The sequence below is a fragment of the Vigna unguiculata genome, chromosome 4 (assembly GCF_037176805.1).
Source record: "Vigna unguiculata cultivar grain cowpea cultivar isolate G323 ecotype 2 chromosome 4, ASM3717680v1, whole genome shotgun sequence".
In the NCBI taxonomy this organism is placed as follows: Eukaryota; Viridiplantae; Streptophyta; class Magnoliopsida; order Fabales; family Fabaceae; genus Vigna; species Vigna unguiculata.
Window position 1 is genome coordinate 7366843 of NC_140795.1, and position 15416 is coordinate 7382258.

The 15416-nt window shown below is 33.2% G+C and overlaps 2 protein-coding genes across 4 annotated transcripts; one reads left to right on the top strand and one right to left on the bottom strand.

Moving 5' to 3' along the window:
- Positions 1-395: 395 nt before the first annotated feature.
- LOC114182182 (tRNA (guanine(26)-N(2))-dimethyltransferase 2-like) lies at positions 396-6692 on the top strand. Of its 3 annotated transcripts, none has more exons than XM_028068982.2 (13): positions 396-590; positions 673-776; positions 1167-1514; positions 1683-1770; positions 1977-2098; positions 2186-2325; positions 2415-2487; positions 3719-3807; positions 3932-4037; positions 4855-5067; positions 5171-5365; positions 5598-5675; positions 6161-6692. In XM_028068982.2, exons 2-13 carry the CDS (start codon positions 681-683, stop codon positions 6392-6394), a joined length of 1782 nt encoding a protein of 593 aa, XP_027924783.2. In that variant the 5' UTR covers positions 396-590; positions 673-680; the 3' UTR covers positions 6395-6692. The 3 variants fall into 3 exon arrangements, with proteins under 3 accessions (XP_027924783.2, XP_027924782.2, XP_027924781.2); XM_028068981.2 differs by having other exon boundaries at positions 407-776; positions 6161-6356; positions 6494-6692; XM_028068980.2 differs by lacking the exon at positions 396-590 and having other exon boundaries at positions 603-776.
- A 2210-nt stretch (positions 6693-8902) lies between these two features.
- Positions 8903-11738, bottom strand: LOC114180989 (UDP-arabinopyranose mutase 1-like). Its single transcript, XM_028067297.2, has 4 exons — positions 11209-11738; positions 10321-10571; positions 10033-10201; positions 8903-9587 (listed from the first exon to the last, which is right to left on the bottom strand). Exons 1-4 carry the CDS (start codon positions 11536-11538, stop codon positions 9258-9260), a joined length of 1080 nt encoding a protein of 359 aa, XP_027923098.1. The 5' UTR covers positions 11539-11738; the 3' UTR covers positions 8903-9257.
- Positions 11739-15416: the final 3678 nt, after the last annotated feature.

The following is a 15416-nucleotide window of genomic DNA, read 5'->3' on the forward strand; positions in this document are numbered from 1 at the left end:
TTATCTTTTTTACTTTTCCAATCTTATCATTTTAATAACTACTTTTTTAAATTTAAATAATTACATAATAAATCACTTTTATTATTTTGGTAATTATTTTTCAAATTTAGATAATTACTCATAATATTATTTACAATATTTTTTATTTTGATTAGTAAATTTTGTTTTATTTATAATTATATCTATATTATATATAACTATATATCCTTTATGCTTTTTTAATATTACTCTTTTAATTATTATTTTTAAATATTTAAAATATGCGTATAATAAAGATGTTACCGATAATTTATATTAGAATGTTATAATATTGACTCGCTTCTGTAATTTACGACTTTGGTAATTTTTTTGACTTTGACCCCACGAGGCATTTATTGGGATGCAGTTAGGGTTTAAGAAGAAAAAAAAAAACTGTTTCGCCTTTGGCTAAGAAAAATTGAAAATCTCGCAATAGGGTTTTCAGTTATTCCAATTGAAAGCCATGTATATAAACCCTTGCTATGTTGGTTACCCAGTCCCACGTTCTAAAACTGCAATTGAAGCTTGTTACAGCAACTAGAATCGGAACAAACCCACTTTCTCTTTTCAAGGTTTGGTCTTTTTTCTGCTCCAAAACCGTAGAACGAGCAGAGGAGAAAGAACACACCCTGAATTTGTTTTTGCATGATATAGGAACGACAATGTCTTCAGATCTCAATGATTACAAAATCATCAAGGAGGGAGAAGCTGAGATTCTCATGCACGCAAAAAATGAAGTCTTCTATAACAAAACTCAGGTGATGAAGCGTGCCTTTTTATTTATATAAATTTTTTTTTTTTTTGGGGTTTGGCTTTGAAATATTGCTTGTGCTGAAAACCCCACTTCAAATTTGTAGTTTCCCCTCTGTCATCAGATACATCTTTTGTATGTTTCATGATAGGCAAATGTTGAAAGTTGAAGAATTGGATGATGTTAGAACCTCTCCAATTTATTTGAGATGACGGTTATTGGTTAGGTTATTAAGATGGTTACTAGTATGATTTTATGAGCAAGTCATTATTCATTCTCTTTTGTTATGTTTACATGTGATTCCTCTGCTTATTAACCTTTTCTTCTAGGGGTGAACTGATGAATTCAATATTAGTTCAGTATAGACTGACCTTTCTTCCTTCTTTATAATTATTAGGTTAATAACAGGGATATATCAGTAGCTGTTTTGAGAACATTTATATCGAAAAGGAAGCAAGAGCACGAGGCACATTTGTACAAGAAAACAAAAGGGGCTCCAAAAGTACCTGAAAATAGTGAACCTTCTGAATTGGTTAAGGAGGAGGAACCTGACACAACTCCACCAGAAGATCATAAATCTAATGGGGAATGCAAAATAGAGGAAGAGATATCTCCAGAAGAACCTTGCAGCACTATGGAAGAAGATTCGGTGAAGGTCACTGAAGAATGTAGCACTACAGAAGGGCAAATCAATCCTTCAGAAGGAAAAGGACGGAGGGAACTGAAGCCCCCGAGAGTTCTTGAGGTTTTGTGTAGTTGCTAGATTTCATTTATATAGGAACTCTTTGACGTCATTTTGACACCATGATTATTGTCTATTCAATATTGATTTAATTTAAATATTTTTCACTGAAATTCAAATCCAGACCAAGTATCATGTGTATAATATAACTGTTCTCTTGCCGGCATACAGGCTTTGTCTGCATCTGGGCTAAGGTCTCTCAGATATGCCTGCGAAGTGGATGGAATTGGTCAGGTTGTTGCTGTGGACAACGATCAAGGTGCTTCATGATTTTTTAAGCTTATATTGTCCTTGAATTTTATTATATGGTTTTAGACATTGAAAGTTCTGCCTTTTTATGGTTTGTCTGCTCATTGGGTATTTACAATTGATATTATCTTTTTTGAGATTAGTGTGCACTTTGATTTTTCAGCTTAAGCAATGCTTACTAGAAGTTTTTTTTTTTTTTTCTTTTGCATTTGGCAGCTTCTGTTGATGCTTGTAGAAGAAACATCAAATTCAATGGTTCAGTTGCAGTTTCAAAAGTTGAGTCTCATCTTGCAGATGCTCGTGTATATATGCTAACCCACCCTAAAGAATTTGATGTTGTAAGTGGATGCTACGGTTATGTACTTGTGTTAACCTTTCTGAGGAAGTGTGCTTTTCATGACCTTTATGTGTGCTGTTTTTTTCAGGTTGATCTTGATCCTTATGGTTCACCTTCTGTGTTTCTGGATTCAGCAGTCCAATCTGTTGTTGATGGAGGTATGCTGATGTGTACTGCAACAGACATGGCTGTGCTCTGTGGGGGGAATGGGGAGGTCTGCTATTCAAAGTAATGTTATTACTCTTATTGGCTCTAAACTTTCTTTGGCATTTGTTTGATTGGTGGACTGAACATCTAACAATTGCTATTCACACTAGATATGGATCATACCCATTGAGAGGAAAATATTGCCATGAAATGGCTTTGAGGATTGTGCTGGCTTGCATTGAGGTATATATACTTTCAAGGACAATAGATATATGATTGTCTCATCAATATAAAATCGTACTATTATTTGGGGATTGTTTGGGTTAACTGTTTTTTAGTAGCTAGCTACTTGTACAGTCATCGAAAGGAAGTCATCTGGTAGCATTTGAGAAAATGTCAGAAATGGCGAGCATAGAAGCTCCTTTTCTATTTGTAATAAATGATGCTGTAACTGTTGTATTTTCTTTTTGGTTCTGATTTTCTGTTCTGGTACTTCATCTTACGAACCTTAGAAAAAAATTCCAGAAAATTACAACTAGCCTTTTTGTTAATATATTTATGACATTTTATCGACAAACCAAAACAAATGTCCCCAATAATCATTGTGTATGAATAGTAATATTTCGAGAAGATGTCATGATAAAATACAATTCAAACGGTTCATGTCTATAGTATGCTTTCTAATATGTAGTAACATATAGGAGAAATTTTTATGTTCTATACACTTTGCAGCTTTCTAGTTGTATAATTGTACCCCAAGATAGGTACGCATACAAAATGTGATACAGGTTTGGCATGACACTAGTACAGGGAATTGAAAATTCCTTAAAGAAACAGGTACAGTATGGGTAGGATACTTTAATAGGTAGAATAAAACCTATATATTGAATTGGTGCATCATATTTGAAAATTATTGTTTGCATGCATTAAAATTATTATATCCATTTGATTGAATCATAAACTATCTTATTCCTGAGGCCTATGTTAGATATGGGAATTATTAACTACGAATTTGCTTGATTGAGAGTATTTGTGCAGTCCCTTAGTCATGTTGGTGATGGAACTATGGATTTGCTCCACCAATAAGGCCAAGTAAATTAATCCAATAGAGGAATAACAACAGGGGATAAGGCTATATTCTTTAGCAATTTGATGGCCCGATGAAATGTAAATAAGAAAACTGGAAGCAATATTAATTTAAATCAGACAAACAATTATGCGAGTAGTTGGCTAAATATTTCTATGCAATGTAAAAGCAAGAGTCATTGACTTCCTGAATACATAATGATATACCCTAACATCTTGAGGGTTTGTTAATACTTAAATTTGTATCCTCCTGTTATTTGGATGCCTAGATTGATGTTAAATAGCCAATCAGTCATGAAAGACGAAAATATTGTGCTAAAGTTTGAATCAGTTTAGTAACTATCTATATTTTGAAAGTTTACGTGTGATGCTTTCTTACCAATTGCAGAGTCATGCTAATCGGTACAAGAGGTATATCGTTCCTGTGCTATCCGTGCAGATGGACTTTTATCTACGTGTTTTTGTTCGCATATATACGTAAGTTCTCTCCTTTTAATATCATGTCCTTCAGTAAATATTGTTAGTGTCTGCAAATTAATGATTGTGACATAAAATATAATTTTCTTTTACCATGACTGAAAGAGGAAATACTTGGTTGCAGTTCTGCCAGTGCTATGAAAAACACTCCCCTAAAGCTTTCATATGTTTATCAGTGCACTGGTTGTGATTCTTTCCACCTGCAGCCCATTGGAAGGACCATTTCCAAGGTGTGTACCCTGTTCTAGTCTGTTATTGTCATTATTTTGTCACATTAATACATTCTGATTCACTATTTTCTAACTTCTTTGTACATCTAGACCTGCTGTCATTTTAGTAAGCTGTTCTTGACATTTGTATGATTTGTTATGTACATGTAATTATTTTTTTAAAATATGCATCTAATTATAAATTTTATTTTTCTCATCAATGACCTGATATTATTTACATTACACTCTAAAGTGAGTTACTCACTCTGGTAAAGCAGGATTCATATGTTTTATTCGTCTGTCCATCTTTTGTGCTAGGGATGAACAAGAGTAACAAGATAAAAATTGTAAAAGTTAAAACTAGACTTTTAGGGGGCATTTAGCTCATCTCAATTTACATAACTTTTAATAGTTATTTGTAGTATAAAATGTAATATGGAGTTGTGGTGGATAATCAATTCTATTATGACGTCTGGAAGTGTTACTTTTACCATTCAGTTCGTATATTTAATGTCATATACTGAGTTTAGTGCTGGTGAAGTTTGCCTGGATTACAATGCGCAACAAAGAATTAAAACTACACTAAGGAACCAAATAGAGAAATACACAAGGTTAGCACTAATTACACCTTGCATATTTGGAAAATCATATTTAATCTATATAAAGTTCTTACAATTGGACACCCTTTTACTAAAGAAATTACACATAGACCAAAAGGGCAGTCATGTTATACTACTTGTTTCTTTCAAGGCTTTTTAAATCCATTGCCTTATTTCCATTTACTATAAAAATCATGACGTGTTGAGGGGAGGAACTTATTTTCATTTTACCTTTTCAGAACACCAGCGTTAGATATTTGCCTGGTTTTGGTCCTGTTGTTCCTCAAGAATGCACTGACTGTGGAAAAAAATTCAATATGGGTGGTCCTATATGGTCTGCTCCTATCCATGACCAAGAATGGGTGGCTGCTATTCTAGCAGATGTGAAATCTATGAAAGACAGATATCCAGCTTACGATCGCATTTCAGCTGTGTTGACTACAATATCAGAGGTGTGTTTCCATGTTCATTTAAGACACATGCACTGACATTTTACGTTACAATTAGATTGCCCAAATCTTGTAAACTCTAATATTAAGATTATATTCTTTGCAGGAATTGCCTGATGTTCCCCTCTTTTTGAGTCTGCACAACCTCTGCGCAACTCTCAAATGCACTTCTCCATCGGCAATTATCTTCCGTTCCGCAGTGATCAATGCAGGCTATCGTATATCTGGAACTCATGTTAATCCATTGGGGCTCAAATCAGATGCACCCATGGATGTTATTTGGGATATTATGCGTTGCTGGGTAAGTGATCACACATGCTTAAAACCTTTTCTTTTCATTTACATGTTGAGTCTGTTTTGCTGCAGAATCGAATTTTTCTGACATGTATATAAAACGCTCCAAAATAAACACATTGCCCCATTTAAAGACGCTACGAGTAGAACTTATTTATTTTGCCTGGGTTTGCTGGGAAAATTTATAAAGAAATGATTTGGATTTTTACTCATTGTTCATTGGTTATCTCTCCCTTCAGGTAAAAAATCATCCAGTGAAGCCTCAGCCAGCAGATCAACCAGGCAGCATCATACTTGCAAAGGAACCAGTTCTACAGGTATGTTAATCATTAAAGATTTGGTCTCGTGCAAGATGTAGGGTTATTACCCTTCTCCTTTTCCCAACATTTTTATTATGTGCTATTTGGTGGCTAATTCAAGCAAGTCATGGAGGAGGATTTTATCTAAACTAAGATGTGTGCACAGATTTGTGGTGGGTGAGTTAGAGGTTGTAGAAAGCTTATGTTTTTACAAAACTTTGTTTGGCCAAACTTAGTATTATGAAGCACTAAGCACCACAAACATCTTCCAATAAGTTACTAAACATATTTTAGTCAAAACCATGAGACTAGTAAGACATGGGAAATGTGTAATGTAACTTATATCGTTGTTATTTAATTATTGTATAGCAAGACTTTTGGGCCATGTGGTGAATTTCCATGAACTTAGACATTGGTCATGGTTCGTATTTGGCATATGGTTTGGTTGGACTATGATCAGGTGTAGTGTGGTGACTAAAACTTTTCTTGTCTGTCCTTTTCAGGCCAATTTTTCTCGTGCTGTATCATCTCTCAGCAAGGCTCAAGCTAAGAAAGTTGCACGCTTTCTTCCAAATCCTGAAAGACACTGGGGTCCAAAACTGAGGGCAGGTCGTCAAATTACTAGCAAGCATGTCTCTCTTTTGGGTCCTGAAGCTATCAATGGAGCTCTCAATCAGGAAGACAACGAAGAACCAAAAAGTAAGAAGCCAAGGACTGAAGATACTGTCACATCTTAGCTCAAAAAGTTTTGAAATTATTTTCATCAATCTAGAGGTCATGGAGTTCTAAATTTATGGTTACTAAAGAAATCCATTTGTCTTCACTAAATTTTGCAGAGGTAAAAGAGTAAAAGTAGATAATGTGCCTTGTTTCTCAATTAACAAGTATGCAAAATGCTGAGGGAAGATTAAGGCACCTTGCATCAAATTAGATGTTAGAATTTGTCATTTTTTTTTTTTGCTTTTGGGATTATTATGGAAATTGTACTGTGTGGATTATTTATTCCTAGTGACTATGTATTTGTTGTTTCTTATAGTTGAAGTTTCAATCTTTGAGCAAAAAGCAAAATAAAAAAGGAAATTAAAAAATTGCCTTTCGTGTTTAGATCTACTTATTCTCTGTCTTCACCTCTTGTATAAAAGCTGTTGAAGTCCTCTAGATATTTCTGTGTCCTTCATGTGTAAAAGTAATGACACTTAATGTATGCAGGTTCTTGAAGGATGTTCAAAATGTTTGGTAGTTATTATAATATTTTTTTAAATATAATAGTCACTGAATAGGTGCAATCCATGTGCATTGAGCCGATTTTATTTATTATATAGTTTTTTTCAAGAATTAATTATTGGTATCTAAGATTGTTGAGATTCATGAAGTGTGATGTAAATGTACAATCTTCATATTGAAGTTTTATTAAGAATGGTTGGTTTTAAATGGTGGGGATTGTACTGCTATTTTAATTGAGGACCATATAGGGTTTCAATTGTCAACATTTTGATTTGAGTCTACAAAACATTGTTACCTGAAAAATTATCGGTGTTAAGTTAAAATGTTCTGTAATTAATATTCTCTTTAAAATGGATGTGAAAAATTAAAAATATTTTCCTGTAATGCTCATAAATATATTTGAAAATAGCTAAACATTAGTATTGTTAAAATCAAATTAGTTTATAATGGAATTGATGTTGAATTGATAACAGCAAAATGTATATTTTTTAATGTTATATTAAAAAATAAATTAGCATATCATTATTTAAAGTTAGGTGAAAATTTAAATCAACAAAAAAACTTATTTTTTTGGCAAATAGAAAAACTTATATTCCATTTCTTATAAGATTATAAATATTTACATAATTAAATAACATTTATTATACATAAATTTATGGTTTTTTTTATTTCTTTTATAAATCTTGGAGCAAGAAAGATTTAAAAAAAAAATAGAAGGAATCTTGTCTTATTCTTAATTAATTTTACAAGGTTTGATTCACAACAACTTTAGCAACAGTAGCTCAAACATTGTTAAAATAATTCTTTAAAAGTGTCACAATTCTGAAAAGTTCACCCTCAAATACTTAGTTTGACAGAAGTGATTAACTTCCTGAATCATGCTGCTCAAATCCAATTTCTAATAAAATAAATCTTCAATAAAACTTTATCTATCTTTCCATGAAATCATATTTGTTTAAAATAATTTTTTTAGGAACACTGATTTATGTTTTTTTCTTTAAAAGATTCACCATCAGTGTCGGTGAGAGTAAAACAACAGTAGCTAAGAACAGAACAGTGGCATATTCTTAAGTACTAAATAAAATCCCAAAAGCTATGGACAACAACTATACGGATTCACCACATAACAGACACCTAAGGTCACATATCCCAATGTCACAATAAATTGCCAGTGCTAACTCTGTCACAAAGCTTAGTACATGACACAGTTTTATTACAAACTTTCAATGATGTCAATCCAGTGGAACCAAAATACAGCTAGCCACTGCTCCTGCAGAACAATTTTTCACATTAAACCAACGTCACAACCTTCCACATCACATAAAAGACTTGCTAACGTGTCCATTGCAGCTACACTACAATAAATGTTTACGTAATCTTTTAATGTGAATGCAAAGTTAATGAAATTTTCATCATCAATTTTAGTGTTACTGTAGTTTTGTTTTATTAGTGCAATAGAAGAAATACCAAAGTTCAGTGCCAGAAATCAAACTACCATAATATCAACAACAAAAGTTTTCTCTTGCAGTAATAAGAAAACTAGTAACAAAAAAAAAGTTGACACTGAAAAGTTTATTCTACCAAAATACCGGGTTTCTTGTCTTGTTCTATAACTAGTATTTCCAAATTCTTTATACCAGCAACTATTTCTATCTGCATTAATAGTTGGTTTGACAAGCTGTGGAAGTTATTTCTAGTTTTTCATATAACTGGTTGAATAAATAGTCTACATACAGACATTGCAAAGAGCTTTTACATTTTTATCCAATCACAATTTGATAGCATAATGAATCTTATGATAATTAACTTAGTAATGATTTTTGTTGACTGATGCAATGAAGTTTTTTACATTGTCTACGTATGGAAGTTAAACTCTAATTGGATTGTTTCATCTTCTCATGAGAGGGAAATCATTGTTACAACTTTTTTTATGTTTATAAATTCAAGCTATAGCATTTGATGAAAAGGAGATGATTTGAGTGGCAGAAAAATTGCAGAAGAAAAATCAAACTTCCTGAACATATCAGTGTGAAAACTCGATCACTGTTGATTTGGTAATGAGAGTCATACATTGATATTCTTCCTATAACACTTGCTTCACTTGAACTTCAGAACTACCTTCAGAACTAGCAAGTGATAAGGTCCTGCAGTGATGTCTGTCTACTAAGGGTAAAAAAATCAGAAGAAAACAACTAGACCATTGTACTTTATTCTTTATAATCTCAAAGCATGAAGTGAAAAAAAAAAATTACAGCTAACAATGCTGCAAACTTAAGGGACATTAATTGTAAATCAAAAAGAAATACTTAAAAAAAGTACAGCAGAAAAACAGTGCCACTTCTAGTCCAGTTTTAATGGTTGCTAACCAAGATTTGTTTATGCTTTGCCATTGGCCTTAGATGCTCCAGTAGGGTTAAGATCATCCCAAGCCTCAATCCAAGTAACCATGGCATCTGCAAGCTTGTCAAAGTAAGGATCAATCTTTGAAAGCTTTTCCTTGACTTGCTTGGAGAGCTCAATGTAGCACTTCTGCACAGTGGTGCATTCTTTTGGAAGCACAGCATTCTGGAAGAATGGAATAATGTCTTCCTGCCAGAATATGCCTTTGTACTCTTTCCTCAGGTTAACAAATGGGTTACTCGCCTTGCTGTGATAGATGTATGGAAGACCAGTCTTGATTCCTAGCCCCAGATGATCACAGATAACCTGAATCACCATCATCAAAGTATCTCATTTGTCTTTTTTCTATAATATTCATATACCTTTTTAAATGTATGAATGTAAGGAATCTATCTACCGAGCTTATCTATAACATAAACATTTCTGCTTGGATGAGTACCGAAATAACAAGTACTGATTCAGTGTGTGATTAGTTCATGTTATCAGAAGAAATAACTGCTTAATTTTACCAACTTTCTAAAGGGAATTTGGTTAAGAAGTAGACTTTAAGTCTAATTCAACCTCAAAAAACCAGTTTGTAAAGTGAGATTTGTATCCACTTATATATTATAAACTTGTCTTATCTCGAGTCGACCTGAAATTTCCAGCAACTTTTGGAGAAACGATTGTATATTTAGATTTAAGCATCACTAAATATGCATTTAACTGTTCCTATAAAAATTTTATGGTGAAAATAAGCAATGAAACTGACCTTGCAGCACCAACCAGCCCACATATCATCGTAGCGTCCAATTGGTTGACCATCTCCCATAAGACCAAAGTACATTGCAGGTCCAATGAGATCACGATCAAATGCCAAGTTCATTCCACACATTGGGAATAAAGTGCCCTTTGGAATGGTCATGACAGCATCCACATACCTTGTACACAATGACAAGAGTCACAATCAAAATTGTATGTGCTAAGGTAACACTTTGTAGTTTTAGTTAGGTAGAAGGTTCAAAATATGATTATTGCTATGTTATATAGTACTATGTACCTAGTGTTTCTCTCAAGAGGCTTCACAAGTTGTGTAGGAGCATCATAGTCTGGGATGTTGAGCCAAAGACCATGAGAAACTGCAGTTGGTGCACCTTCACGAAGACTAAAAGGGTATCCACGAACATAATCTGCTCCTTCTCTGAAGGGATCATAAAGGGTATTGAAGAAGTATGGTGTGGATGGACACAGAAGGTTTTTAATATGCTGCTCAAGTGCATTAATCTTTTTTCCAGATGGCTCAGTGGCAACCTGTGCCAAAAAGCAATAAACTAGTGAATAATTTAATTTAATTAAAAAAGGTAACAGCAGAAAAAGTTAGATATTAATCATCATATAAAAGTATAGACAAATGATTATAAAATCAATTGATAAAATCCAAGGTCCACAGAAGATATGGCACTGCTGACATGTGAATTAAACAGATAAAAGACAAAGTTAACACTATGGAATATAGACCAATGTAGTTTTTTGCAGTAAAAACTACACCCTAGCAGATGGAGTTGTAAGAAGAAAGGCAATTTTCAAAGACAATGCTTAAAACTTCCAAAATTCATAGAACAAATGAGCAGAATAATATTTCACTACCTTGAAGAGGAAGTTCATCATCACAGACCAGAAAACATGGATCTAACTCATGCAATGACCAAAAAGTAAAAAAAGAAAACAGCAGCAGCAGCAGTTGCACATTGAAAAAACATTTGGAGAATAACAATGATACAGAGCAGAATGACAGAATCCGTAATCTAGAGGGCACAGAATAACAGAATAACATCGAACAAAAGAGCAAACAAAAGCAGAACTTTGATGTGGTTTTTTCCATGCGTGTAGATTTTGTCCATTAACAAAATTGAGACCCCCAGAAAGGTAAAAGGAAAGAAAAACTCACAAAGCAGTCATCATCAATGGTGAAGATGTACTTCTTCTTAGACACCATGTAGCCAAAGCAGCGGCAAGCAGAGTCCTTGAAGGAGATGCAAGAGGCCCTTGGACCCAGAATCTTGTTGATGTCATTGCGGTTGTAGAGTTCATAGTCAAAACCAGGAGGAACCTTAATGGTTTTGGTGGGGTCACCGTCCTGCACAATGATCAAATGGTAAGGCTCAAAGAATGGCCTCCACATCTCAAGAAAGTCAAGGTTCCTTATGGTGGGGATAACGATGTCAAGCTCGTTTTTCAGTGGAGGTGGCGATGCCGCATAGGAAGCTCCAGATGCCATTGCCGCAAGAAGGTTAAGGTCACAGAAAAAGTTGCAGAGAGAAGGAGAAAGAGAAAGAGAAAGGGTGAAGAGAAGGGAGAAAAAGAGTGAGCTTTTGAAGGGAAAGAGAGGGAGGTTGTAGGAGTATTAAGGGGAAAAGAGAAGGGTGTAACACGTGCAATGCCTAAGTTATCGGCACTAGTATGGGGTGTGAACATTAAAGGTTGATGTCTCTGAATGTTTAAGGTAACAATGACTTCTTCAAGAGGTATTGCCCGCAAGATGTGGTAACTTTTGTGGATGGGAGAGAGAAAGAGACAGAGAGACAAAGAACAAGATTTCGTTTGAGATTTGTGTTTTACTGTTATGTCTAAGGAGTTATCATTTGTACGTGTTCATAAAATGAGGGTAATGTAATAATGTGTATTGTTGTTCATACATGAGTCATTCCATTGTGACTAAAAATTACATTTTTATGTCTTTTGATTCGAAGCTGTCGGGGGTTGGGAAAAGCTTGAAATCAAATGATTGTAAATTTGCTTGATTTAATTTAGAAGCGTGTGGGCTGATTTTTAGGAGAAAAAAAAAACTGATGGTTGAAGTGTTTTATGAATCTTTAAGGAGGAAAAATATTTTTTTTTTTTATCATTTTACGATTTTCAAAATTCAGTTTTAGATTAAAAAATGTTATTGCTTTTCTATTTATATCTTTAATTTTGTAATGTAACACTTTTAATTTCCGAGTGATGTAGACTACTTCGTATTAAATAGTGTTTGACAGATTAACAATGATGTATTTTAGACAGAAAATAAATGAATAATTTGTTTTAGAAATTGTACTCCGAAAATTTTAGAGAATTACAATATAATTTATGGAATTTTTATTTATATGGATTTTAAGCACAAACAATTAAAAAATGTGAACAATATTCAAACGAGAGTGAAAGAAAGATAAAATTGAAAAGAAAAAGAATAAAATAGTTAGGAAACAAATATGAGTAAAGATTAATACTTGACTTATGTTAGAACTATCACATGATATTTTAATTTATATTATTTAAACTATTGATATTTAATCAATGAGTTCTATTCTAATACTCAATATCATAAGAAAATGAAGTTAAAATATAATTTCAGGTATTTGTCATCTCTTACCCAAATAAATCACCTATTTCAATTTATACTTATTCATTGCATTCACAAATTTCTCACCAAAATAGATATATTACAATCACCCATTCATATAATCTCAAAATAGTACACTAAACACTTAAGTATAAGCTTATCAAATAATAGAGAGATATTGCTTGAGCGAGACATTTTTTTTTATAAACATTTTTCCAAAGGAAATAATTAACATTAATTCTCTATTACTCATGTTGTGAGCTAATGTTTGAATAATTAAATATATCACTTAAGTATTATTCTAATGATTAAGAGGTATTCTTTTGGACGAAAGAGAATAAAAATTGACTTTTTCTTTCTCAAATACACATGCTAGAGCTTAAGCAACCACATTCTCTTAGGAGAGAAAATTGTCTCAGTTACCAAATAGAAGTTTGAGGGATAATGCTCTGTAATAACATTAAATGTCACTTCTTCATTTCCAATTAAAATGAGACAAATTTCCTCTATGTTTCAAAACAATCTTCATTGATGCAAATTAAAATACTTATGTCTAGGGATGTCAATGGGGCGGGTAAGGTACTTAATGAGCTGATAATTGGGAGCTTACTGCACTTAATGAGCTTTTCAAGACTTGACATTGCTTATGCAGTAGGTAGACTGAGTAGATACACTCAATGTCCTAATCAAGAACATTGGGATGCACTAGCAAGACTTATGAGATACTTAAGAGGTTCAATGGATTATGCCATTGAATATAATGGATTTCCCGCTGTACTAGAAGGGTACAATGATGCTAATTGGATCTCTAATTCAGATGAGACAAAGTCCACTAGTGGTTATGTATTCACACTTGGGGGTGGTGCGATTACATGAAGATCAACCAGGTAAACAATTATGGCAAGATCAACAATGAAATCTGAGTTTGTTGCTCTCGTAATGGCTGGTAGTGAGGTTGAGTGGTTGAAAAACTTCTTAGCAAACATTCCTCTAGAAATGAAACCAACCCCATCTGTACCAATACATTGTGATTGCCAATCGGCAATAGCAAAAGCTAAAAACAAAAACTACAATGGAAATAATAGACATATACAATTGAGACATAATCTGGTTAAACAGTTGCTAAAAAGTGGAACTATTTTTATTGATTATGTGAAGTCAGAACGAAATCTAGCAGATCCCCTGACAAAACCCTTAGGAAGGAATATGATTTTAGAAACATCGAGGGGAATGAGACTTAAGCCACTTGCAAACAAACAAGTGATGGTAACCCAACCTTTGTGATTGGATATCCCATGAACCTTAAAAACAAGTCACTTGTTAGTTCTGATAGCACTAAATTGATTTTAAATCAATTATGTCCATTCCTATGGTGTGCATGAAAGTGCTAAAGGCTGCATTATTGAGAAGTTAAACTTTGTAAATTAAAATTATATGTGGTGTAAGAATTTTAGTTTAAACAAAGTTTTAGTGATTTTCATATCCCTTACGGGTGGTGTATGATTTGCAACATACACTTAATGAAATCACCTATATGAGTGTCAAGTGGGGTCGCTTGTATGAGATCTTGGCATGATCCTCAGAGCACTCATGAATATCGGGCACGAGCATGGCCTAGTAAGCGTAACACAGCATTAACAACAATGATTGTGGGGTGTATTGTGATTGATAAACCACTAACACACATCAAACGTCTTTGGTTCATATAGCTTGCTATACCAACTACATTGTGTGTTAAGTTTATCTGTCTAGGACTGGTTCATATAGCTTTGCTATACCAACTCTGATACATTTATGTCTTATGAGACCCATAATTTTCTTTTTTCAATCTTTCTTTTCTTATCTTTTTCAATATGTGGGGGATTGTTATAAAATAATCATTTTTATTGAAAAAGATTATAAATGTTACAGGCCATAATTATCACTGCTACAGTTTCAATTTTTGTATGTTGTAAGGAAATTGTTTTTACTATTGCCATGCATTGATTTTTCTCCATAAGTGCTATGGATTTCAGCCCTTCACCATTCATCACTCACACCTATAAATAGGTGGTTTTGGTGCTCTCCAAAACACACCATCTATCAATCTTCTCCTTCATTCTTCAAGCTCTTTTATCTCTCATATTTCTTTCTTCTACTATCTGGGTTAAATACTCTTTCAAGAGTACTTTCTTGCTAGTTCTGAGATCTTCAAAAGATCTGAGAAGTTTCTGTTGTATCTTGGGGGGCTTGCGCAACACACTACGAATAAGTCCTTAAGGGTAGTGAATTTACACGTCTCAGGAAGTACCCTTTTTTTGTTTGTGATTTGTCAGTTTTTTACAACACTTTTCAACTTGAAAAGACAAAATCGAGATCCAATACACCTAGGTGAAATTGGACTTGCTCACTCCAGTAAAGGAAATTCAACTCATTAAATATTATTGGAACAAGCGTAGCGAGTGAATGTAAAAATATCATAACAGAGATTACAATTATCGCATGCCTAACATTAATGTTTTGAGTCATAAAACTAAACATAAATACAAATTCACACATAAATAATCATTCAATGTATACTAATGTTCTAATACAAAAACATGATGATGTTAATCATCTTATATAACATTAATGATAATTAGAATATGCATAAACTAGAATCATTTACCTTTGGGTATATAAATAAAACTAGTGAATCATACAAAATTATCTACAATCATGCTCACTTATTATAATAAAAATTAATTAACCTTTGGGTGATCTTGAAATGTCTTATAATAATAAACTTCAATTAA